The 24,013-nt window shown below is 41.4% G+C and overlaps 3 protein-coding genes across 9 annotated transcripts in view; all 3 read right to left on the bottom strand.

The window, feature by feature from the left end:
* Positions 1–6,325, bottom strand: part of LOC311101905 (rho guanine nucleotide exchange factor 12-like) — an 86,653-nt gene extending 80,328 nt beyond the window's left edge. For 3 of the 4 annotated variants that reach the window (XM_084143143.1, XM_084143146.1, XM_084143145.1), the window contains exon 1: positions 4,610–6,325. In XM_084143143.1, the coding sequence (XP_083999269.1) occupies positions 4,610–4,641 (32 nt within the window). In that variant the 5' untranslated portion in view covers positions 4,642–6,325. The remainder of the gene's footprint in view (positions 1–4,609) is intronic. The other variant, XM_084143144.1, reaches the window with a different exon arrangement.
* Positions 6,326–7,569: 1,244 nt separating this feature from the next.
* LOC311102100 (TLC domain-containing protein 5-like) lies at positions 7,570–22,113 on the bottom strand. 3 transcript variants are annotated; one of them, XM_084143326.1, is made up of 3 exons: positions 22,036–22,113; positions 16,919–17,121; positions 7,570–9,608 (listed from the first exon to the last, which is right to left on the bottom strand). In XM_084143326.1, exons 2-3 carry the CDS (start codon positions 17,112–17,114, stop codon positions 9,076–9,078), a joined length of 729 nt encoding a protein of 242 aa, XP_083999452.1. In that variant the 5' UTR covers positions 17,115–17,121; positions 22,036–22,113; the 3' UTR covers positions 7,570–9,075. The 3 variants fall into 3 exon arrangements, with proteins under 3 accessions (XP_083999452.1, XP_083999451.1, XP_083999453.1); XM_084143325.1 differs by lacking the exon at positions 22,036–22,113 and adding an exon at positions 20,856–20,945; XM_084143327.1 differs by lacking the exon at positions 22,036–22,113 and adding an exon at positions 17,281–20,152.
* On the bottom strand, positions 21,071–23,811 carry LOC311102101 (TLC domain-containing protein 5-like; the record flags this gene model as incomplete). 2 transcript variants are annotated; one of them, XM_084143328.1, is made up of 3 exons in its annotated part: positions 23,463–23,811; positions 21,791–21,993; positions 21,071–21,603 (listed from the first exon to the last, which is right to left on the bottom strand). In XM_084143328.1, the coding sequence occupies exons 2-3, from the start codon at positions 21,984–21,986 to the stop codon at positions 21,071–21,073; spliced, it is 729 nt and encodes a 242-aa protein (XP_083999454.1). In that variant the 5' UTR covers positions 21,987–21,993; positions 23,463–23,811. The 2 variants fall into 2 exon arrangements, with proteins under 2 accessions (XP_083999454.1, XP_083999455.1); XM_084143329.1 differs by lacking the exon at positions 23,463–23,811 and adding an exon at positions 22,036–22,123.
* Between the last annotated feature and the right edge of the window lie 202 nt (positions 23,812–24,013).

The following is a 24,013-nucleotide window of genomic DNA, read 5'->3' as shown; positions in this document are numbered from 1 at the left end:
TCTAGGAGCAACAACGGCTCAGCTGCAAAGTGGTAGGCCACACAAGCTCACAGAAAGGGACCGCCGAGTGCTGAAATGCGTAGAAATCGTCTGTCCTCTGGAGCAGTGGAAACGCGTTATCTGGAGTGATGAATCACGCGTCACCATCTGGCAGTCCCACAGATGAATCTGGGTTTAGCAGATGCAAGGAGATCGCTACCTGCCCCTATGCATAGTGCCAACTGTAAAGTCTGGTGGAGGAGGAATAATGGTCTGGGGCGGTTTTCCATGGTTCGGGCTAGGCCCCTTAGTTCCAATGAAGGGAAATCTTAACGTTACAGCATACAATGACATTCTAGATGATTATGTGCTTCCAACTTTGTGGCAACAGTTTGGGGAAGGCCCTTTCCTGTTTCAGCATGACAATGCCCCTGTGCACAAAGCGAGGTCCAAACAGAAATGGTTTGTCGAGATCGGTGTGGAAGAACTTGACTGGCCTGCAAAGAGCCCTGACCTAAATCCCATCGAACACCTTTCGGATTAATTAGATAGCCGACTGCGAGCAAGGCCTAATCGCCCAACCTCACTAACGCTCGTGGCTGAATGGAAGTAAGTCCCCACAGCAATGTTCTAACATCTATTGGAAAGCCTTCACAAAAGAATGGAGGCTGTTATAGCAGCAAAGGGGGGACCAACTCCATATTAATGGCCATGATTTTGGAATGAGATGTTCGACGAGCAGATGTCCACATTCTTTTGGTCATGTAGTGTATGTTTTGATTTCTAAGACATTCTAAAGCTTGTATCACTTACAACTGAAGTTGCCAAATAACTCTAAATCTAGCATATACAGTGGGGGAAAAAAGTATTTAGTCAGCCACCAATTGTGCAAGTTCTCCCACTTAAAAAGATGAGAGGCCTGTAATTTTCATCATAGGTACACGTCAACTATGACAGACAAAATGAGAGAAAAAATCCAGAAAATCACATTGTAGGATTTTTAATGAATTTATTTGCAAATTATGGTGGAAAATAAGTATTTGGTCAATAACAAAAGTTTCTCAATACTTTGTTATATACCCTTTGTTGGCAATGACACAGGTCAAACGTTTTCTGTAAGTCTTCACAAGGTTTTCACACACTGTTGCTGGTATTTTGGCCCATTCCTCCATGCAGATCTCCTCTAGAGCAGTGATGTTTTGGGGCTGTCGCTGGGCAACACAGACTTTCAACTCCCTCCAAAGATTTTCTATGGTGTTGAGATCTGGAGACTGGCTAGGCCACTCCAGGACCTTGAAATGCTTCTTACGAAGCTACTCCTTCGTTGCCCGGGCGGTTTGTTTGGGATCATTGTCATGCTGAAAGACCCAGCCACGTTTCATCTTCGGTTATCACTCAAAATCTCACGATACATGGCCCCATTCATTCTTTCCTTTACACGGATCAGTCGTCCTGGTCCCTTTGCAGAAAAACAGCCCCAAAGCATGATGTTTCCACCCCCATGCTTCACAGTAGGTATGGTGTTCTTTGGATGCAACTCAGCATTCTTTGTCCTCCAAACACGACGAGTTGAGTTTTTACCAAAAAGTTCTATTTTGGTTTCATCTGACCATAGGACATTCTCCCAATCCTCTTCTGGATCATCCAAATGCACTCTAGCAAACTTCAGACGGGCCTGGACATGTACTGTCCCCGGGACCACCCAAACACAAAAATGTATGCACGCATGACTGTAAGTCGCTTTGGTTAAAAGCGTCTGCTAAATGGCATATTATTATTATTATTATTATTACTGGCTTAAGCAGGGGGACACGTCTGGCACTGCAGGATTTGAGTCCCTGGCGGCGTAGTGTGTTACTGATGGTAGGCTTTGTTACTTTGGTCCCAGCTCTCTGCAGGTCATTCACTAGGTCCCCCCGTGTGGTTCTGGGATTTTTGCTCACCGTTCTTGTGATCATTTTGACCCCACGGGGTGAGATCTTGCGTGGAGCCCCAGATCGAGGGAGATTATCAGTGGTCTTGTATGTCTTCCATTTCCTAATAATTGCTCCCACAGTTGATTTCTTCAAACCAAGCTGCTTACCTATTGCAGATTCAGTCTTCCCAGCCTGGTGCAGGTCTACAATTTTGTTTCTGGTGTCCTTTGACAGCTCTTTGGTCTTGGCCATAGTGGAGTTTGGAGTGTGACTGTTTGAGGTTGTGGACAGGTGTCTTTTATACTGATAACAAGTTCAAACAGGTGCCATTAATACAGGTAACGAGTGGAGGACAGAGGAGCCTTTTAAAGAAGAAGTTACAGGTCTGTGAGAGCCAGAAATCTTGCTTGTTTGTAGGTGACCAAATACTTATTTTCCACCATAATTTGCAAATAAATTCATAAAAAATCCTACAATGTGATTTTCTGGAGAAAAAAATTCTCATTTTGTCTGTCATAGTTGACGTGTACCTATGATGAAAATTACAGGCCTCTCATCTTTTTAAGTGGGAGAACTTGCACAATTGGTGGCTGACTAAATACTTTTTTTCCCCACTTTTACGCTCAACATAGCCACTTCATATGTGCACTCCCTCCGGAATGGGAAAAATATCCTTTCCATTTTATTCAGCTAAGTTCAATTATATTCTTCTTACTATAAAATAACATAAAATAATGGCAGGGGACTTATAAGCATATCTTGTGTGCTAAATGAACAAGCCTACAGCCTATGGGATGGCACATAGCCAGATAACATACAGTAAGCAAAGTAACTCATATTCTGTACTTCTGAAATACATTCTTCATATCATAATGTTTCTTTAGACCAGCCTAAAATAAATAATGGATTTATTTTGATGGTGTATATTAAATGTATTCATTATACTTTTTTTAAATGTAGATGTTCCAAAGGCATGCATCACCGGCTTATATTCGTGGAGGCCTGGAGATGCAAAATGTGTTTATGTTAATTAACGGTCAATTACTGTGACAATTACTCAATTGCATGACAATAACCAGCTGACAAAATGTAATGACCGCCACAGCCCTAGCTCTTATTTCTTAAATAACAAGAAATAGGTTTCAACACAAAGCCCTAGTTGTTAGTAAAGTCAAATTAAAATGAAGCCTACTTTCAGCACGCATGCGCTGTCCATCTCCGATGTATTGTGCCGCGGCTGCCGCTTCAATGTAATGCAAGTTAAGGAAGTTACTGGAATCTGACTTATTGTGAGGGCAACAACTCTGATAAATAGCTTCAAATCAATTATAGCAGCAGCAAGCTATCAACGTTTACCTCCGGTACTCATCTTCGCGCTCTCCCTCTCAAACTGAACAGGACATCAGTAGTCCACGTGCACAGATGATGCGTTCCTTGTATGTGCATTGTTATCAGTTGCTATGATGATTTCCTTACTAGGCCATGCGCAAACCTGCCCAGCAAATATAGCCTGATTCTGGCCCAACTGACCAATCGTACTGCCACGGAGGTGCGGCCAGGTGTGTGTACTATACCGATTACTAGGTCACTACCATTTGGCTTGACTGAATCGTTAAATGTGAGGTTCTCCGATGGTTAGAGCCTGTAGAATGCGAAATCGTGTAGTGTATCAGAGAGAGAGAATAGTGCTGTACCACAGCGGCACAGCCACTGATTGATAACGCCAACCATTAAAACAACAATTTAGTTGCATTACATTGTTATCATTATTTTTACTAGGCTATAGGCCTAGTTTGACCAAGTAGCATCTTATTAATTCAAAACACACCTAAAGAATACTCATGTTGGAAATGTAATATCTCTATTTTGGATAAGATGAATGAAACAGCTTCCAGTACAGGCTAAAGGGTTAGCATACACGCTGAATTTCTGGTCTGTTCATTTCCTTGCAGGAAAGTGCAATTCAGGTGCAGAGGACACAATTGCACCATTCCTTCATTTGGCTGTCAGGCCTCTTCAGCTCTACACACACTATTGCCATGATTGTGGCTGATGCTCTCGGAACAGCTCAAATTCCATTTTCACTATTTGGTGGTGCAACAACAACCTGCTCCAGACCTTTTTGTAAATTAAATGGTTGTTGGTGCTAAAATCATGGTAAATGGTCAGAGGTCTGCCCATACCAAAAAGGGCAATTTCAGTGGTGCGACAAATTGGAGAATAGAGTACAGTGCTTAGTTGAGAAAATATATGGGGGGTTACTGTACTACTTAAAAACAACACCGCAATGGAAAATAAATCCCCATATAGGCCTCCCTTCTGGTTTATCATTTTGAAATGGGGCTACGCTACTTGCCTGGGTTGTTGGAATACATATTGAGTAACATTCAGTACTAATACACATGATTTACATACAGCTTAGGCTATACCATATGGGAGATAGTAAAAGTATATAGCCGACTCCAGAAACTGTAACAATTGGCCATAACATAACATGAGAAGAATTGCCACTTGCATGCAGCCAGTGGAACATTCTCATAGTGGCCGTAACAATCCTTGCAGGTGTTTACAAGACTTGAGATCAAACATAACATGTCGCCTATACTATCTGATAAAGCAAAGGGTGCATAAGTACAGGAGCCAAGAGGCATGCTGTCTTCAATGACATTGTGAAGTGGATTGTTTACGTAATGCCTGGAAAAGGTCGTACTTACCTATCAGTGATACTGGACTGTGTGTCGCTCATTGGGCTTCCGTTTCTAGATTTGCTGTGATTTACATCCAATTATCATTTTCCAAAGTATGATAAGACAGACTCTTTGAAGAGTCCTTCCCTAACATCCGTCTACGTTGATGAGATGAATGAAAAAGGTGATGACATAAAAAATCAACAACATTGAGAGCTGAATCTCCAAATAACAACGTTATGAAAACACCTTAATTGTCGGCGATAGACTCCCAGTGAAAAATAATGTCTGGGTATGTCCTAATACTGATTTCAATACCTAAATGTAATAGTTTTGCAATCCTTTGCAATGAAATGGTACGTATTCAGTGAAGCCACTGATGATAATGCAATTTTCGCTGCTGTAGCAATTTCTTGAGATAAATTAGGACCTCTAATCAGCCCTCGTCTTACGTCGTGCAGCTCTCCACTTTTTCGCACAAGACACCAGGGTCAGGGATGATGTTCCTATTGACAATGATGTGTTCCCTTGGAAAATATCGATACAGGCTCCACTTTCACTCTTTCTGCATCTATCTTCATGTACGAATCCTTTGACGTCAATCAAAATGGTTCGCATCACACTTATTTTTCTAAATGTAAAACCCTATAGAAAATACAACCAGTTAACCTGGCCTGGTGTAATAACAGTCAGCGTATCTTTTTTTAAAGATGTTGAAAAACGAGTCAGTCCCATTTGCAGTTCCCAGCCTCCAGATTTGCCTTTATCCGTGGACGAACAGCCAGCCCCTCGTGACCATGAGAATTTCTAAAAACTGACAAGTCTGAGTTGAAACCCGTGTTGTGAATTAGCTAACTAGTTAGTAATTATTGCATAAAAATAACAACTAGGTAATATTCTTAGCTTGATTCGCTAGCTTTAGCAAATGCATTAGTTGTTTCCAGCTAGCTATTACACTATTTAGCTTGCTAGCCAATGTGCCCCTCTAAATTTGTTGGGAGCTTCAGTTCAGTTAGCTTGAAGCTAGCCAGACTCTAACATTAGCTAGCGGTTATTTAACTCCAGGGAGTGGAAAAGGGGACGCCTTGTCCCACAGTAGACTCGAAAGGTGTCCAATAATATACGTTTTCCTTAAAAGTTAAGAGTGATAGCTAGCTACGAAACAAAGTAAATAATTGAAATTCAGCCGACTGAATACATTAGCTAACTACTGTACCTTGCTGCTGAGTCTCGGCCAACCGTGGCTAGCTAGCTATCTACAGTACCAACAAAAACGGGATCTCTTTCAGTAGAAAACTTTGCTTCGTATGCTCCGACAATCCTGAATGTCATTCCCAAAAACGAAATCGCCAAAACAAGCTCCCCAACAAATATAAAACGTGTCCCGTCGAATATATATGAAGTCCTAACGAGCTAATGAACCGTTTCAAATGTTTATTGTAAATCTCCTTCGGGGTTGCAAACATCCACAAAACTTAACGGAGCGCAGTTTTCATTGACTCCATGTTTCCAGAATTCAGACAATTTGAGTTGTTTCTCTGCAGAATTCCCTTGGATGTCTATGCTATGCTAACAAGAATAGCTAGCTAGCAAACGAATTCTCTCATTTACAAAAAAAAAAAAAAAACACTGAGCCGGTTATCACTTTAGAATAATGTGATTATTATCATGTGTTTCCAGATATGTTATTGAGGAGAAAATACACGACTTTCTACAATTTCCCAAAATATCAGGATAACTACGCCCTCGCCGTGGCCAACAGCTCACCATTTGCGTCTGTCTACTTCCGGCGGGAGAATACATTTTTTTTCCCTTGCCAGGCTATCATAAATAATAAGAATAGTAATACATTCGTCTTTTGCCTTTTTCATTATGGTGTCTGATTGGATGTCCTTGGCAGATGGGATAAAAATGAAAACCTTGCCAGACTTTCATAAATAATAATAATAATTATTATTATACATTCGTCTTTTTCCTTTTTCATTAGTGTCTGATTGGATGTCCTTGGCAGATGGGATTACAAATATATATTTTACTGTAGGCCAAATGTATTTTGAATATAGCTTCTGTGAAAACCTAAAATTATCATTGTTATTATTGGCCTAATGATTATCACATTGGTATTCTACAACACCAACATATTCCTCTCATTGTATCTACTTATTTATTTGTGTTAGACCACTTCTAAAACTTGAAAACATCTGACACTCCAAAATCAAAAGTTTGTCAGATGTTTTCAGGTCTCAGAAAGTGGTCTAATGTCAAGAGGAGTCCATGTTTCATGTTAACTGTTGTATGCCTCCAACCCAAATGAATGGAAACAAGGCACATAATAAAATGAGATCCCTATACCCCACCCATTCATGTGGGATTCAAGTATACTGTATAACTGGATTTACACAGCAGATGGTTTAGGATATGGACTCATCAGGACTCACCTTTTGGGGTCTGAAAACTTCTGACAAACTTTAATTTGTGGGTGAACTATCCCATTAAAATGACCAGTTAATAGAGTACAATAATTTCCTGCTGTGACAATCATAACTCATAAATCATAACACTTTACAGGGTTAAATGGTAATGGCATTTAACAGCAAAACATGTTCAAACATTTTTTGTTGAGGACTCTACTACAGTATAATGGAGGATTGTTGATTTACATATGCCACCATGTGGACAATTTGAATACTTCAAGCACAGAGCACTCTGATGGCTATAGCACAATACGCCTACCCTACAGTATGGACAAGGCTACACTCCTTCTCTGAATGCAACCTAGACTAGTATCTCTTACATTTTTTTGTAATAACAAATAAATACATGTAAAAGTTAATTTTAACAAATGCCAAAGTAGTAGTTCCCTGAGTAAAAAAAAAAACTGTTCAAATTGTTAAAAAACGTTTTTATACTATATAGGGATACTATACTGGGATGCAATCATTGTGGAATATTTTACTTGATATTACAGCACATATTTCTAAACCAGCTCTGTATTCAGGGTATTTATTGAACACACAACAAAAATAAACATTGCATTTGAACACGTATAAAGTCACGAAGGCACACTTGTATGATTCTACCTTGTCACAGGGGTGGTGAATGTTGACATACCATTCCACATATCTAACTATTTAGGCACCAGATTTAAATATTTAATATAAAAGTAGTGAATTTCAAATATGAATGCATACAATAATGGGAAATGTGACCTTCTAGCGTCCTACTGGAAGATTTTCAGCAATACAGTGCACAAACATTTAGCACAAATCATTGTTTATCCATTGGTATTTTTAAACTAAGACACAGGGGTGGTGAATGTTGACATACAAATCCACATATCTAACTACTTAAGCACCAGATTAAAATATTTAATATAAAAGTAGTGAATTTCAAATATGAATGCATACAATATTGGGAAATATGACCTTCTAGCATCATACTGGAACATTTTAAGCAATACAGTGCACAAACATTTAGCACAAATCATTGTTTACCAATTGGTATTTTAAACTAATTTACAATGACTAATATACACCCAATCAAGCAATGGAATGCCACTAAACATATTATTACATATGTTACACAATTACTTTATTTCAAATTTGTTGTTGCTGTGAGCTTAAACGAAAAAGCCTTGTGCAAAGCATTATTGTAGCTAAATGGAAAGACAGTTATCATAAGAAACATGTAGCTTTTTACTGAGTTTTATGTTATATAAAAGCCAGTGTCATGTACTCCATATGAATATGCATACAATACACAATCTATAACACTGCAATCTCAGCCAGCGTTCACAAACATATTCCTAAAAACTAAATGGAATGGAACATGGGATATTCCATGGAATATTATGAAATGGCTTATAAGGAGTACCACTTTTCAAATTAGACAAATTAGACTCAAATTAGAAAAATTACACAACACATTGCAAAATATTTATAAAAGTAGAATTTCTGCAGGAAAACTACTGCATACAATAACAAAATACTGCAAAAGTAAGGAAACAGTCAGTTTTGGTTCAATTGTACTGCCTCAAAACAGGTGTGGCCTAACCTATGATGATTAGGGAATGTTATGTAATCTAGATGGAGGGAATCAATGGATGGATATCAAAAGTGTCTGTTTCCCAAAGGTTTGGAAAACATACTATTAGGTTACAGTTCATTGCATTATGTTTGTGAAATACATCTGTTCATCATATTGGCACTACATCCTTTGGTTTCAAAGACTAACTATGTCTCAATTGTTTTTGCTACAGGTGTACATTTTTCAAGACGCTTTTGCACATTCTCTTGCACTTGTTTTTAATAAAAAAGCAAACAAAAAATGTACAAGTGTTAGCTGAATACCAAAAAATATTCCCCAATAATCATACAGGCCCAAAGAATGGCTTGACTTTGACCCCATGCTTACAGTATGCACAACCATTTGTATAATGTTGGTCTATTAGTATAAACATTGGATGTTTTCATTCATCATGATAAGGAAGTCTTTCAGTCTGTTTTTCCATCATGTTCTTTAACTGCTGCCAATCTGTGTTGGTCTCTCCAGCGTCTGTATTTGGATTGACTCTTGCGGTAGGCGAAACGACCAATGTCCACCATGAACACCCAGGACAGCACATACATGGCAACTCCCTCACACTTTATAATGAACCTGGGCCGTGGGGAGATGAGCTCGCAGTACAACATCCTTCCGCCAACCACTATGCGCATAAACACAAATAGCACTACAAACAGAACATCCACCGCCTCCCCTGTCAGGCTCTCATAGCGTCCCAACTGTCTCAGGAACCAGCGAGCTTGCAGAAGGGGGTTAGTGATCTCGCTGGCGAAGATTACGGCGCAGGACTCCATGCCTGATTCCCCCAAGCTCAGGGTCAGCAAGATACCCAGGATGCTCATGGTGTGGTGGACCAGCATCACCGGGCCCTCTGTGCGGAAGTAAACACACCAGCCCATGTCAAAGATGAAGTAACCCAGGCTAATGACCATAGCAGTGATCTGAAGGGGGGTGTTCTTTGTGCCTGAAATCAAGATCACAACGTTATTGTAAACACTCTTCATAATTAGTAACATCGTCATACACACATCAAATTAACGGGTCACCAAACGACCTATGGGAACTCCTTCCCCTTCACGCGATGAGATGCTTAATATCAAAGGTGTTGACAGTCACGCCACTCCCTTACTGTACCCATGTGACCTGCCAATATAAAAGGCGGTGTGACGTGACATACTGTCTATGACTTCACTTGAATTCCACAGAGGTGGAGGATTAGTTGGCTAATTGAGTTTAGGCTTAAAACTAAAATGTGAAATGTCTTGGGGGGCCCGAGGAGAGGGTTGGGAAACCCTGCACCACAGGATGCAACAGAATATATTAACCCAACAGGGTGGATTAAATGCCAACTGTAGTATACAACTGTAAACACAAACAAGCTGAAAGCTAAAACTTAAAACATGAGAGGCTTCAATTAGGTGTAACAGCACCAAGAGGGGAAGCCCTCTGTATAGAACATCCATCTCACTGATGGTTGATAAGTATGTACTGTGATAAGGTTCACAGTACGCTCACTTATCTGGGTTGAGAGAGCGTGCTGTGTCCAGAACCACAGACACCACTGATGGTGTGGACATAATATTGAGTCTGTAGTACCTCATGAAAGGCATGGGTGTTGATTCCAGGGAGGCCCCTCTGAACAAGGGCCCATTAGGTGGCCATACCCCTGGTGGAGTGGAGCCATCTGGAGTTGGTCTACCTATTGCAGCATGTGATTTTGACACTGCATTGGTAATCCAATGTGCCATTCTCTGCTTCGAGACAGCGTAACCTTTGATGTTCTCCCCATAACACACAAAAAGCTGTTCTGTTTGATAAATTGTTCTTGTTGCGGCAAGATAGGCACTCAATGCCCTAACCGTGCAAAGTGTATGCAACTCACGACTCTCCTGTGAGAAGTGGGGAGGCTATCATATACACATTCAATGTAGATGGGGACTTCCCTGCAGCAATAAGCTTCTGGAGAAAAGTCAAAATGTCAGTAATTGGGCAGGAAGATGGCGATTCTGCATGGGCAATACACCACTTCCTGAACACGTTCCACTTGTAGGAATAGAGTCTTTGTGTAGAGGACCCCCTTACTGCCTGTATTGTATCAATTACCAAGGAGGGTACAGCTACAAGGCGGTCAAGTTCAGGGGCCACATCCACAACTTCAGTGTGCTGGGTTTGGGGTGCAAAAGCTTGCCGTTCGCTTGTGACAGGAGGTCCGCTTGAAGAGGGAGTTCCCATGTTTGGAAGGTTGTCAGCTGTACAAGGTCTGAAAACCAGTGACTCTGTGGCCAATGTGGAGCCACAAGTAGAACTGACTCATTCTCAAGGCTGATCTTCCTCAAGAACTGAGGGAGCGAGGGAATTGGTGGAAACACATAGAGCAGCCCCCCTCGGGCCATCAGTGTGATAGGGCGTTAGCCCTGAGTGGGCCTGCTGGACCCTTTATGGAGAACCACATAGGACAATAGGTTGAGTCTCGCAATGCGAACAGATTGGCCCCAGCAGGTGTATTGCTCTGAGGGATGTAATGTGTTTGTTTGCCCAAAGCAGTAGCTCCCTTGCTACCTTGTGTAGTGCCATTGACCTCAGTCCACCCTGGCAGTTGATGTACGCAACCACTGTCGTGTTGTCTGTCCATATCGGTACATGTTGGGAGGAAGTGCTGGAGGGCAAGGTGGACGCCTTGAGCTCCAGTACATTGATGTGAGCTGTTGTCCATGGCGCTGACTATACACCATGAACCCCTTACTGGTTCAAGACTGCTCCCCATCTCTGTAGGGATGTGTCTGTAATCAAATCTGGTTGTGAACTGCGCCTAGGAGAACTCCACTGGGAGTTTGAAGTGCTATTCACCACCATTGTATTTCTCTCTAGCAACTCATTGTTAGAAATGAAATGAAATTTGTCCATTCTGGGACATAGATTGTGTCTGTATTGGCCTCATGTGGAGCAAGCCCAACAGAACAATGTGGCCTAGGAGCCTCCGACTCTCTAGCACTGTCACCTATTTCCTCAGTTTGAATGTTGAAAGAGATTTTTTAAATGATACCACTCTTTCCGGCAAGTGTTTTGCTCCAGTGTACAGTGTCAAACCCAGGAAGTGCACACACTGAGTAGGGACCAGAGAACTCTTTTCCAAGTTCATTGTTAGTCCCAACTCGGAGAGGTGATGTGAGACAATGGATGTGTGTGCCAAGGCTTTGTGACCCTACACATACTAGCCAATCATCTAAGTAATTCAGGACCCTGACTCCTGCTTGGCGAAAGGGGTGTTGATGCTGCGCTTATGCAATTTGTGAAAGTTCGAGGGGCAAGCGAGAAACTTCCGCTAGAGAGTCGGTTCCATCAGAGTGGAACTTTCCCTTTGTCAGGGAGCTTGGACTGTGCTAACCATAGGTGGTGCTGTGCCACACGCAGTGTGGTCAACGTTTCCCCAACCATCTGAGCATTGCCCTGAAGGCACTGGATGAGCAGATCTGTCACTCTAGACAGTTCTTTCGTGGTCTTAGTATTGTAGTTTGCGGAGAGGCGTGCCTGCAGCTACTTCTGATAGAAGGCCAGTATCGCTGCTGAATTGCCATGCCTTGCAGCTGAAAAAAGGTGCTGTCATGTGTCCTGCGTAGGAAGCAATCAAATGCCCTGCATCGTTTGTAAGCCAGCTCTTGGTCTGAACTGTGACAGAGAGAAGCAGGCAGAACAAGTGAAGCAAATTATTTGTCCATACGGGGGAAATGGCCAAAACCATTCTTGTCTGCACCATGAACTATAGCTAAGCGAGTGCATTTGCTTGGCATGGCAGGGGTTCTTTGATTTGGCGTGTTTCATGTGCATTGGAGCTCACGCACAAAGTCTTTGAACAACAGGAGGCATGTCTCAGTCTTTGAAGAACTGAATTCATCAAACCTGAATGTGGACATCGTGGCAGAAGGGGCGTGCTCCACATTGAGGTTCCTGCTTGCCCTCTCAAAGATTTCAAAGGATATTTTCTGGTCGAGTGTCACTGCCAGTAGCAACAGTCATCAAAATTGTTAAAAAGTTTTAAAAACAATTCTAATAAATGCAACAGTTGGACAATGGATGAAGATACTCCAAACTGTTTGAATCCATCAGGTATTGACTAAATTATAGCACATAAAACATTTTATTGGCACGGACAAATAATGAATGGAGTTCAGGGATTTTGGTGGGAATTCAGGTTTTCAATTTGTCAAATCTTACATTTTTTTCTTAGAATGCACTCATATATACATTTTCTAATGGTATCAGGTATTTATTTTATATTTTGTATTAAAATAAATAAAATTATATATACAACTGGGTGTATTTGCATATATTAATAAATTAAGATAAAGGGGTGGAACAGGGCTGCAACCACAACAATGTCCTCTGTCTAGGCCTACCTGCAATCACCTGTGCTGTCTACACTACCTCATTAATTACTGTTGTTGTCACGTTCTGTAGCATCATTCAACAAGTGTGTAAATAGCAGAATACACTCGGATAAAAAAACACCAATCAAAATAAAGTTATCTTTCTTCTCTGTCTTGTGATGTAAGTGTCGAGATGATGTGTTAAATCCTAGATGAAGCTTTAGCATTCTTATAGATGCAACGGAAAGAGAATGTGTTCCATTGAGCCCATTTCAGTGTTTGACAGGTCATTACAAACATTTCCACGTTGTACCATTAACGGGAAACAACGACAGGCACAAGCAAGAGTATGAAAGAGTCACAGGAGTAAAATGAAAGCAATCAATCCAGTGAGATTTAAGTGACAAGTGGATTTTGCACCCCTCACACAAAGTAAATAGATGGCTGAAAAAGACAGATCCTCAGGTGGGCGGGGCATGAGCGTTGCTGCCGACAGGCTGGGACTGGACGATGCTAGAGCCATGGTGCATACCAATCATCATCATCATCATCATCATCATCATCATCAGAGTGATCATAGTCTGTGGCATAAGAGTGGGAAGCTCACTCATCTGATGACAGTCCGGAGGTTCCGCCCACAAAGCTCTCAAGTCGAGATTTCAATGCTCTCGGTTTGAATTTCTGACAGTGAGTACAACAGCTGCTACCCTGTGAGCCACTTGAGCATGTTCAGCTCCCAAGCAAAGAATGCAAAGAGTGTGCTCATCTGAGGCTGGGGGTTGTTTCTCACACTGTTGACACGGGTGGAATGACATCCTGAGTACAGCACTGAATCTGTGTGCAAGGAACAGATTTTCACTCAATTGGATACACAAGAGAAGTGTGTTTCAAGAAAAAGTAACTATAATAAAAATAAATATGCTAAATAGCTTTGTGTCTCGATGTGCCTCAGTGTCTGCTTTGAGGCCTCGAGCTGGTGCCACGGTGTCAGCTTCGGATGCTTTGAGAGAATAGCTAGCAACACTAAGCATCAGCTCTGATCTGTAGAGCTTCGGGTTCGAGACTCCCGCCTAAATATGTAGCAAAGTCCGGGCTCGAGACTCCCACCTATGTAGATGAACTCAATACATTTTATGCACGCTTCGAACAAAAACAACACAGAGCACTGCACGAGGGCCCCCGCCATCCCAGACTACTGGGTGATCTCGCTCCCCGAGGCCGACGTGAATAAGGTTTTTAATCTGGTCAACATTCGCTCGCAGGCATCTCCACGGTCATTTTCAACCTCTCCTTGTCCCAGTCTGTAATCCCCATGTCTCAAGCTGACCACCATCATTCCTGTTCCCAAGAACTCTAAGGCTTCATGCCACAATGACTACCACCCTGTAGCACTAACATCTGTAGTCATGAAGTGCTTTGAAAGGCTGGTCATGGCACATATCATCCCAGACACCCTAGACCCACTTCAGTTTGCATACCGCCCCAACAGATCTACAGACAATACAATCTCAATTGTACTCCACACTGCCCTCTCCTACCTGGACAAGAGGAATACCTATTTGAGAATGCTGTTCATCGACTACAGCTCAGCATTCAACACCCATAGTGCCCTCCAAGCTCGGGACCCTGGGACTGAACACTTCCCTCTCCAACTGGATCCTGGACTTCCTGACGGGCTGACCCCAGGTGGTTAGAGTAGGCAACAAATCCTCCGCCACGCTGACTCTCAACACGGGGCCCCCCACAGGGGTGTGTGCTTAGCCCCCTCCTGTACTCCATGTTTATCCATGACTGTGTGGCCACGCACATCTCCAACTCAATCATCAAGTTTGCTGATGACACGGCGGTGGTAGGCCTGATCACCAACGGAGATGAGACAGCCTACAGGAAGGAGGTCAGAGAACTGGCAGTGTTTTGCCAGGAAAACAGCCTCCCCCTCAATGTCAGCAAGACCAAGGAGCTGATCATGGACTACAGGAAACGGGAGGGGGGGTAGGGGGGGGGTCAAAAGCTTCAAGTTCCTCAGTGTCCACATCACTGAGGACTTAACATGGTCCTACACACACCCTTAGAAGCCCTTAGGAGACTGAAACGATTTGGCATGGCCCCTCAGATCCTCAGGAACTTGTACAGCTGCTCCATTGAGAGCATCCTGACTGGTTGTATCACTCTCTGGTGTGGCAACTGCCCCGCCCGTGACTGGAAGGCCCTACAGAGGTAGTTGAGGATGGTCCAGGCGGTGTCTGAGAAAGGGCCGAAAAACTGCCAAAGATTTTAGCCACCCGAGACATAGACTGTTCTCCATGCTCCAGTCCAGCAGGTGGTACCGGTGCGTCAAGGCTCAGACCAACAGACTCCTAAACAGCTTCTATCCCCTGGCCATAATACTCTTGAATGGCTAACAACTACTGCTCTCCCTCTCCCACAGACTATCCACACTGATTCCATCTATGCCCATCCACAGGTCTCTACCAACTCAGACACAACCTACGCTGCTGTCAAAAGTATTATTGATTTGATTTATTACTCTATTACGCTGCTGTCCATTGATTATTGATTGCCATTACTATTAGTTTTTATCCTGTTACTGGTCACTGTTACTCCTGTGAATTCAGGTGAAAACTATAATCCCTTATTGATGTCACCTGTTAAATCCACTTCAATCAGTGTAAATGACAGGGAGGAGACAGGTTAAAGAAGGATTTTTAAGCCTTGAAACAATTGAGACATGGATTGTGTATGTGTGCCATTCACAGGGTGAATAGCCAAGACAAAGGATTTAAGTGCCTTTGAACGGGGTATGGTAGTAGGTGCCAGGCGGTTTGAGTGTGTTAAGAACTGCAGCCCTGCTGGGTTTTTCACGCTCAACAGTTTTTCGTGTGTATCAAGAATGGTCCACCACCCAAAGGACATCCAGCCAACTTAACACAACTGCGGGAAGCATTGGAGTCAATGTGGGCCAGCATCCCTGTGGAACGCTTTCGACACATTGTAGAGTCCATGTCCCGACGAATTGAGGGCAAAAGGAGATGCAACTCAATATTAGGAAGGTGTTCCTAATGTTTTGTACACTCAGTGTATATTACCATTAGCATATTACCATAAGTATTTATATAGTCCTGGAACAGCACCATCTAGTGGTCTCAACCAGGTAATATCAGGATGTTGGATGTGACATAAACCTAACAACTTAAAATGACATATTTCTGAGAATACATTACATAGGATGAAGAAACAATATTCTGAGCCGCAGCTCCATACTACTTGTCAGACATAGAGAACTGATATTGTATACTCGTTGGGTTGGGATTGGCGTGGAGGTCCCTGGGTGGCTTTTAACCATTTCTTTGGATTCCTAATGTCTTACTCATTGTTACAAAAAAAGTTTGGTCCAAATCGGATGTAAGGTACTATATTTATAGAATATTATATGAAGCCTACACATTAAAATGGCCAATTTGGGTAAAATCAATTAGCTTAATTTCTCACAGATCAAATTATATCTAAACAAGATAATGTTGCAAAAATGCTAATCTTGATTAATGATTTCAGAACAATATGAGATAGTGGGTGTCATGGGTGTCGAGGCGGCAGGTAGCTTAGTGGTTAAGAGCGTTGTGCCAGTAACCGAAAGGTCGCTGGTTCTAATCCCCGAGCTGACTAGGTGAAAAATCTGTCGATGTGCCCTTGAGCAAGGCACTTAACCCTAATTACTCCTGTAAGTTGCTCTGGATAAGAGCGTCTGCTAAAAAATGACTAAAAAAATATATAATAAATAATGGCTTGCTGAAATGACATGGAATGACCCCTATACCAACTTAACCACCTTTAGAGAAAGGTGGTATAGAAGCAGCACTCTACATGGAAACGATTACTCTGTTTCAGTGTAATTAGATGGCGAGCATCTTACCTGGATGTGTGAAGGGCCATGGACCTTCCACATAGCCTATGTATGCTGTTATGCAGACCGCCAGGATGCCATGGAGCAGTGTGACCAGCCTACAGTTCCACTCAGAGCCACGGCTTCCATTGGTGTTACACAGTAGTGTGTAGAGAGTGATCCAGCCTGTAAGGCAGAGGACCACGCCAACAGACAGTGATGTCATCCCTCAGCTAAATACACAAAAACAAAACAAAAAACACTTAAATGATCAACACACACACAAACACATATAGAAGTTCCAAAAGACTGCATGACGCACTTCACTTTCTACCATCACCAAAAATATCAGCAATGCTTAATATTTGTGCGAGCAAGTCAGATTAACCTACATTTTATGTTCAGTAAATGTTCTGTAAAATGCAGCATAATTGCAATGTGGAAAAACAGTGCCTTCAAAAGGTATTCACACCCCTCGACTTTTCCTCGACTTTTTCCACATTTTGTTCTGTTACAAAGTGGGATTAAAATGGATTTAATTGTAAACAAATAAATTGTCAATGATCTACACAAAATACTCTGTAATGTCAAAGTGGATGAAAAATTCTAACATTTGTAAAACATTTATGAAAAATAAAACACTAATATATCTTGATTATATAAGTATTCAACCCCCTGAGTCAATACATTTTACATTTACATTTTAGTCATTTAGCAGACGCTCTTATCCAGAGCGACTTACAGTTAGTGAGTGCATCCATTATAATTTTTTTATTTTAATTTTTTAGTAGAATTATTATTATTATTTTATTTTTTTATACTGGCCCCCCGTGGGAATCGAACCCACAACCCTGGCGTTGCAAACGCCATGCTCTACCAACTGAGCTACCTCCCTGCCAGCCATTCCCTCCCCTACCCTGGACGACACTGGGCCAATTGTGCGCCGCCCCATGGGTCTCCCGGTCGCGGCCGGCTACGACAGAGCCTGGATTCGAACCAGGATCTCTAGTGGCACAGCTAGCACTGCGATGCAGTGCCTTAGACCACTGCGCCACACGGGAGATGCATGTTAGAATACATACATGTTAGAATCACCTTTGGCAGCGATTACAGCGGTCAGTCTTCTGGGTAAGTCTCTAAGAGCTTTCCACACCTGGATTGTGCAACATTTGCCCATTATTCTTTTCAGAATTCTTCAAGCTCTGTTGATCATTGCTAGACAACCATTTTCAGGTTTTACCATAGATTTAAAAATCATGTTAAAAACTATTATTGCACACAGAGTGAGTCCATGCAACTTACAGTTGAAGTTGGAAGTTTACATACACTTAGGTCATTAAAACTCGTTTTTCAACCACTCTACACATTTCTTGTTAACAAACTATAGTTTTGGCATGACACAAGTATTTTTTCCAACAATTGTTTACAGACAGATTATTTCACTTATAATTCACTGTATCACAATTCCAGTGGGTCAAAAGTTTACATACACTAAGTTGACTGTGCCTTTAAACAGCTTGGAAAATTCCAGAAAATGATGTCATGGCTTTAGAAGCTTCTGATAGGCTAATTGACATAATTTGAGTAAATTGGAGGTGTACCTGTGGATGTATTTCAAGGCCTACCTTCAAACTCAGTGCCTCTTTGCTTGACATCATTGGAAAATCAAAAGAAATCAGCCAAGACCTCAGAAAAATAATTGTAGACCTCCACAAGTCTGGTTCATCCTTGGGAGCAATTTCCAAACGCCTGAAGGTACCACGTTCATCTGTACAAACAATAGTACGCAAGTATAAACACCATTGGACCACGCAGCCGTCATACCGCTCAGGAAGGAGAGGCGTTCTGTCTCCTAGAGATGAACGTACTTTGGTGCGAAAAGTGCAAATCAATCCCAGAACAACAGCAAAGGACCTTGTGAAGATGCTGGAGGAAACAGGAACAAAAGTATCTATATCCACAGTAAAACGAGTCCTATATCGACATAACCTGAAAGGCCGCTCAGCAAGGAAAAAGCCACTGCTTCAAAACCGCCATAAAAAAGACAGACTATGGTTTGCAACTGCACATGGGGACAAAGATCATACTTTTTGGAGAAATGTCCTCTGGTCTGATGAAACAAAAATAGAACTGTTTGGCCATAATGACCATTGTTATGTTTGGAGGAAAAGGGGGTTGGCTTGCAAGCCGCAGAACACCATCCCAAACGTGAAGCATCATGAGGAAGGAAAATTATGTAGATATATTGAAGCAACATCTCAAGACATCAGTCAGGAAGTTAAAGCTTGAGTTTAAACTGAGTTTAAATGTATTTGGCTAAGGTGCATGTAAACTTCCGACTTCAACTGTATGTGACTTGTTATGCAAATGTTTACTTCTGAACTTATTCAGGCTTGCCATACCAAAGGGGTCAAATACTTACTGACTCAAGACCAGTGGTGTAAAGTACTTAAGTAAAAATAAAATACTACTTAAGTAGTTTTTTGGGGTATCTATACTTTACTATTTATATTTTTCGCAACTTTTACTTCACTACATTCCTATAGAAAATAATGTACTTTTTAGTCAATACATTTCCCTGACACCCAAAAGTACTCGCTACATTTTGAATGCTTAGCAGGACAGGAAAATGGTCCAATTCACACACTTGTCAAGAGTACATCCCTGGTCATCCCTACTGCCTCTGATCTGGCGGACTCACTAAACACAAATGCTTTGTTTGTAAATTATGTCTGAGTGTTGGAGTGTGCCCCTGGCTATCCCTAAATAAATAAATACAAATAAAATTGTGCCGTCTGGTTTGCTTAATATAAGCAATTTTGATACTTAAGTATATTTTTGCAATTACATTTACTTTTGATCCTTAACTATATTTAAAACCAAATACTTTTAGACTTTTGCTCAACTAGTATTTTACTGGGTGACTTTCACTTTTACTTTAGTCATTTTCAATGAAGGTATCTTTACTTTTACTCAAGTATGACAATTGGGTACTTTTTCCACCACTGCTCAAGGCATTTCAGCTTTTCATTTGTAATTAATCTGTCAAAATTTCAAACAACAATTCTACTTTGACATTATGGAGTATTGTGTGTAGGCCAGTGACCAAAAATCTAAATGTAATCAATTTTAAATTCAGGCTGTAACACAACACAATCACCACATACGCTGCTGCTACTGTCTATTATCTATCCTGTTGCCTAGTCACTTTACCCCTACCTACACTATCGGTCAAAAGTTTTAGAACACCTACTCATTCAAGGGTTTTTCTTTATTTTTACTACTTTCTACATTGTAGAATAATAGTGAAAACATCAAAACTATGAAATAACACATATGGAATCATGTAGTATCCAACAAAGTGTTAAACAAATCAAATATATTTTATATTTAAGATTGTTCAAATAGCCACCCTTTGCCTTGATGACAGCTTTGCACACTCTTGGCAGTTGCATGGACTCTGTGTGCAATAATTTGTTTAACACTTTTTTGGTTACTACATGATTCCATATGTGTTATTTCATACTTTTGATGTCTTCACTATTATTCTACAATGTAGAAAATAGTAAAAATAAAGACAAATCCTTGAATGAGTAGGTGTTCTAAAACTTTTGACCGGTAGTGTATATGTACAATGCATAGCTACCTCAATTACCTCGTACCCCTGCACATCGACTCCGTACTGGTACTCCCTGTATATAGCCATGTTATGTTCTGCTCCCTATATATAGCCATGTTATTTTTACTCATTATTTTTATTCACTGTGTATTATTTATTCCTTGTGTCAATATTTATATATATTTTTATTAAATGTTGTATCTTAACTCTGCATTGTTGGAAATGGACCAGTAAGCATTTCACTGTTAGTCTACACCTGTTGTCTACGAAGCATGTGACAAATTTAATTTGATTTGAACAAAATGTGGAAAAAGGATGTGAATACTTTCTGAAGGCACTGTACATTACCTTCAAATGAACCTGTGTTATAATCCAAAGTGACTGATGAACAGTGTATGTCTAAACTGAGCAGCTAGTTTTTTCTGAACTGAGCACAAACATGTACAAGTGTAAGCTGAATAACAAATAATTGCTTGACTTTGACCCCTTGCTTACACAGAACCATTTGTTAGTTAATCATTTGTTAAAGGTATATTAGTATAAACTAAAGATCAGGAAGTCTTTCAGTCTGTCTTTCCATCATGTCTGTTAACTGTTGCCAATCTGTGTTGGTCATTCCAGCATCTGTATTTGGATTGACTCTTGCGGTAGGCAAAACGACCAATGTCCACCATGAACACCCAGGACAGCACATACATGGCAACTCCCCCACACTTTATAATGAACATGGGCCGTGGGGAGATGAGCTCGCAGTACAACATCCTTCCGCCAACCACTATGCGCATAAACACAAATAGCACTACAAACAGAACATCCACCGCCTCCCCTGTCAGGCTCTCATAGCGTCCCAACTGTCTCAGAAACCAGCGAGCTTGCAGCAGGGGGTTTGTGATCTCACTGCCAAAGAGCACGGCGCAGGACTCGATGCCTGATTCCCCCAAGCTCAGGGTCAGCAAGATACCCAGGATGCTCATGGTGTGGTGGGCCAGCATCACCGGGCCCTCGGTGCTGAAGTAAACACACCAGCCCATGTCGAAGATGAAGTAACCCAGGCTAATGACCATAGCACTGATCTGAAGGGGGGTGTTCTTTGTGCCTGGAAACAAGATCACAACGTTATTGTAAACACTATTCATAGTTAGTAACATACAAACACACATCAAAGTATACTGATCAAGAAACTACATAAAAAAAAACATGTTGCTCCTATACCAACTTTACCACCTTTACAGAAAGGTGGTGTAGGAGCAGCACTACATGGGATTAGATATTAAGCATCTTACCTGGATGTGTGAAGGGCCAAGGTCCATCCACATAGCCTATGTATGCTGTTATACAGACTGCCAGGATTCCATGGAGCAGTGTGACCAGCCTACAGTTCCACTCAGAGCCATGGCTGCCATTGGTGTTACACAGTAGGGTGTAGAGAGTGATCCAGCCTGTTAGGCATAGGACCACGCCAACAGCCAGTGATGTCATCCCTCAGCTAAATACACAAAAATATAATTGCAATATGGACATACATTACCTTTCAATGAACCCTTGTTATAATCCAAAGTGACTGATAAACAGTGTATATCTAAACTGAGCAGCTGTAGTGCTCTGGCCAGTCTGAGTTGTGAGGATCTGGTGAGGGGGACGTCTCATGTCGTTGTATTGGGAAATGAGACCATGATAAACCCTCGTTGGTAAGGGGAAATTTCATGCTAGCTCACTTCAGGGAGTTTCAAAACTAGTCCAAAAGTAATTGTGTCTGGGGTTAGTGGGGCAGCACAGCCTGGTCTCAGACTAGATGTAACATAGTAAACTCAAATCCGAGACACTCAAATTAGTATGATACTGTATGTTACGTTTGGTATGGTTACATAAGACAGAAAGTTATTTAAGGCAAAAACAAGAGAGGTTGGTAGGTATGGATGGATGGATGGATGGATGGGTGGGCGTATAATGCAAATTTCTTGCAACCCAAAGGTTGCGTGTTCGAATCTCATCATGGACAACCTTAACCCTTTTAGCTAACCCTTCCCCTAACTCCTAACCTTAACCCCTTGCCTAGCTAATGTTAGCGACCTAGCTAACGTTAGCCACAACAAATTGGAATTTGTAACATATATGTTTAGCAAATTCGTAACATTGTACGTTTAGCTAATTCGTAACCTACGTTTTTCAAATTCGTACCATATCATACGAAATGGATGGACATTCACAAATGAATACATAACATACGAAACGTAACATTTCATACTGAATGGAGTGTCTCGGTTTTACGTACTGAATAACACAAAATGCTCTGAGACCAGGTTGTGCTGCAGTGCAGACAGTAGCCATATCTGCCAGTAAACTGTCATAAAGCAAGCTAGAGTATCTATTTATTATTTATACATGCACCTTTATTATGTACATTATGTTCAGTTGTTTTGACATCAGTGCAGAAGGGGAGAGAGCAGCTAGTTTGCTAATATAGAGTACCACAGTATGAGTCATAATACCCATAAAACCTAGCTGTCAAACAGGGAAATGTCCGAGAGAGATTTACATGGTTATCAAAACGTCCCGCCAGGGTAAGCCTACACGAAACACAGACCTTATTTTAAGTGTTTCTAAAATCCCCTATATGAAAAATTAATGGTGGAAAAACGATTGGAAACATTTCCCTGTTTGACCGCTAGGCTTTATGGGTATTATGGCACCTCAACTGTGGGGCTCTATAGCAAAGAGAGAAAATAACACTGCCAAGATGTCTTCAGACCGAGCCATTTATAAAAATGCGAATATTTGGGCTAAAAACACATTAAAAGTCAATAAAAATGAATCCAGATGAGCTGTATAGACTATACAATATCAGTTTGCTAAGGCAGGCTTAGTGGACAGCAAGCGAGATAGGAGAGCTTGGCTCCTCAAGCTATCAAATGTTGGCAAACAGAACAATGCAAAATAACTACTTTGTAACATCACCTTATTTCTGCACGGCTTGCACGTTCATATCGGTGACGTCTCGTCTTCAGTCCTTTTGTGGCCAGCATGGTCCCTCGGGTGACAGTCACATCTTTGGTTCTTTGTGTCCATGTTACTTGGCTTGTCAACAAAAAAATTGCGGCTCGAGCATCTAATCTCAATAGCCAACTCCCTCACCTTGCCGTGTCAGCAAATGGTGCTGCAGATAGCTGCCCAACCCAAAACGAAATTAGTGAGTTAGTTTCCAACACTCAATAGATACACAAAATATAATTACTGCTAGCCTGGTTCCGAATGTAGCAGTAGCTTTACAGTGGTCGGGTGGTGTCTAGTTGTTAACTCGTCATCTAGAATGGGGTTGTGGCGCCATCCGCTGGTCATATTTCGGTATTTTTCCATCAGTACATGGAGGTGAAAACGTGAGATGCATGCATAAGCCTTGTGTAGAAATGTTCTATCTGGTACAGGTGAGGAACATGAAAGCTACATGAAAATGTATACTGTACCTGGAGCAAGATAGGTGTCAGTGAATTTTCCATCTTGTTCTGAAG

The sequence above is a fragment of the Coregonus lavaretus genome (genome assembly GCF_964263955.1).
Source record: "Coregonus lavaretus genome assembly, chromosome: 26".
Lineage (NCBI taxonomy): Eukaryota > Metazoa > Chordata > Actinopteri > Salmoniformes > Salmonidae > Coregonus > Coregonus lavaretus.
Note: the sequence above shows the minus strand (reverse complement) of the source record. Positions and strands in the feature narration are given on the sequence as shown.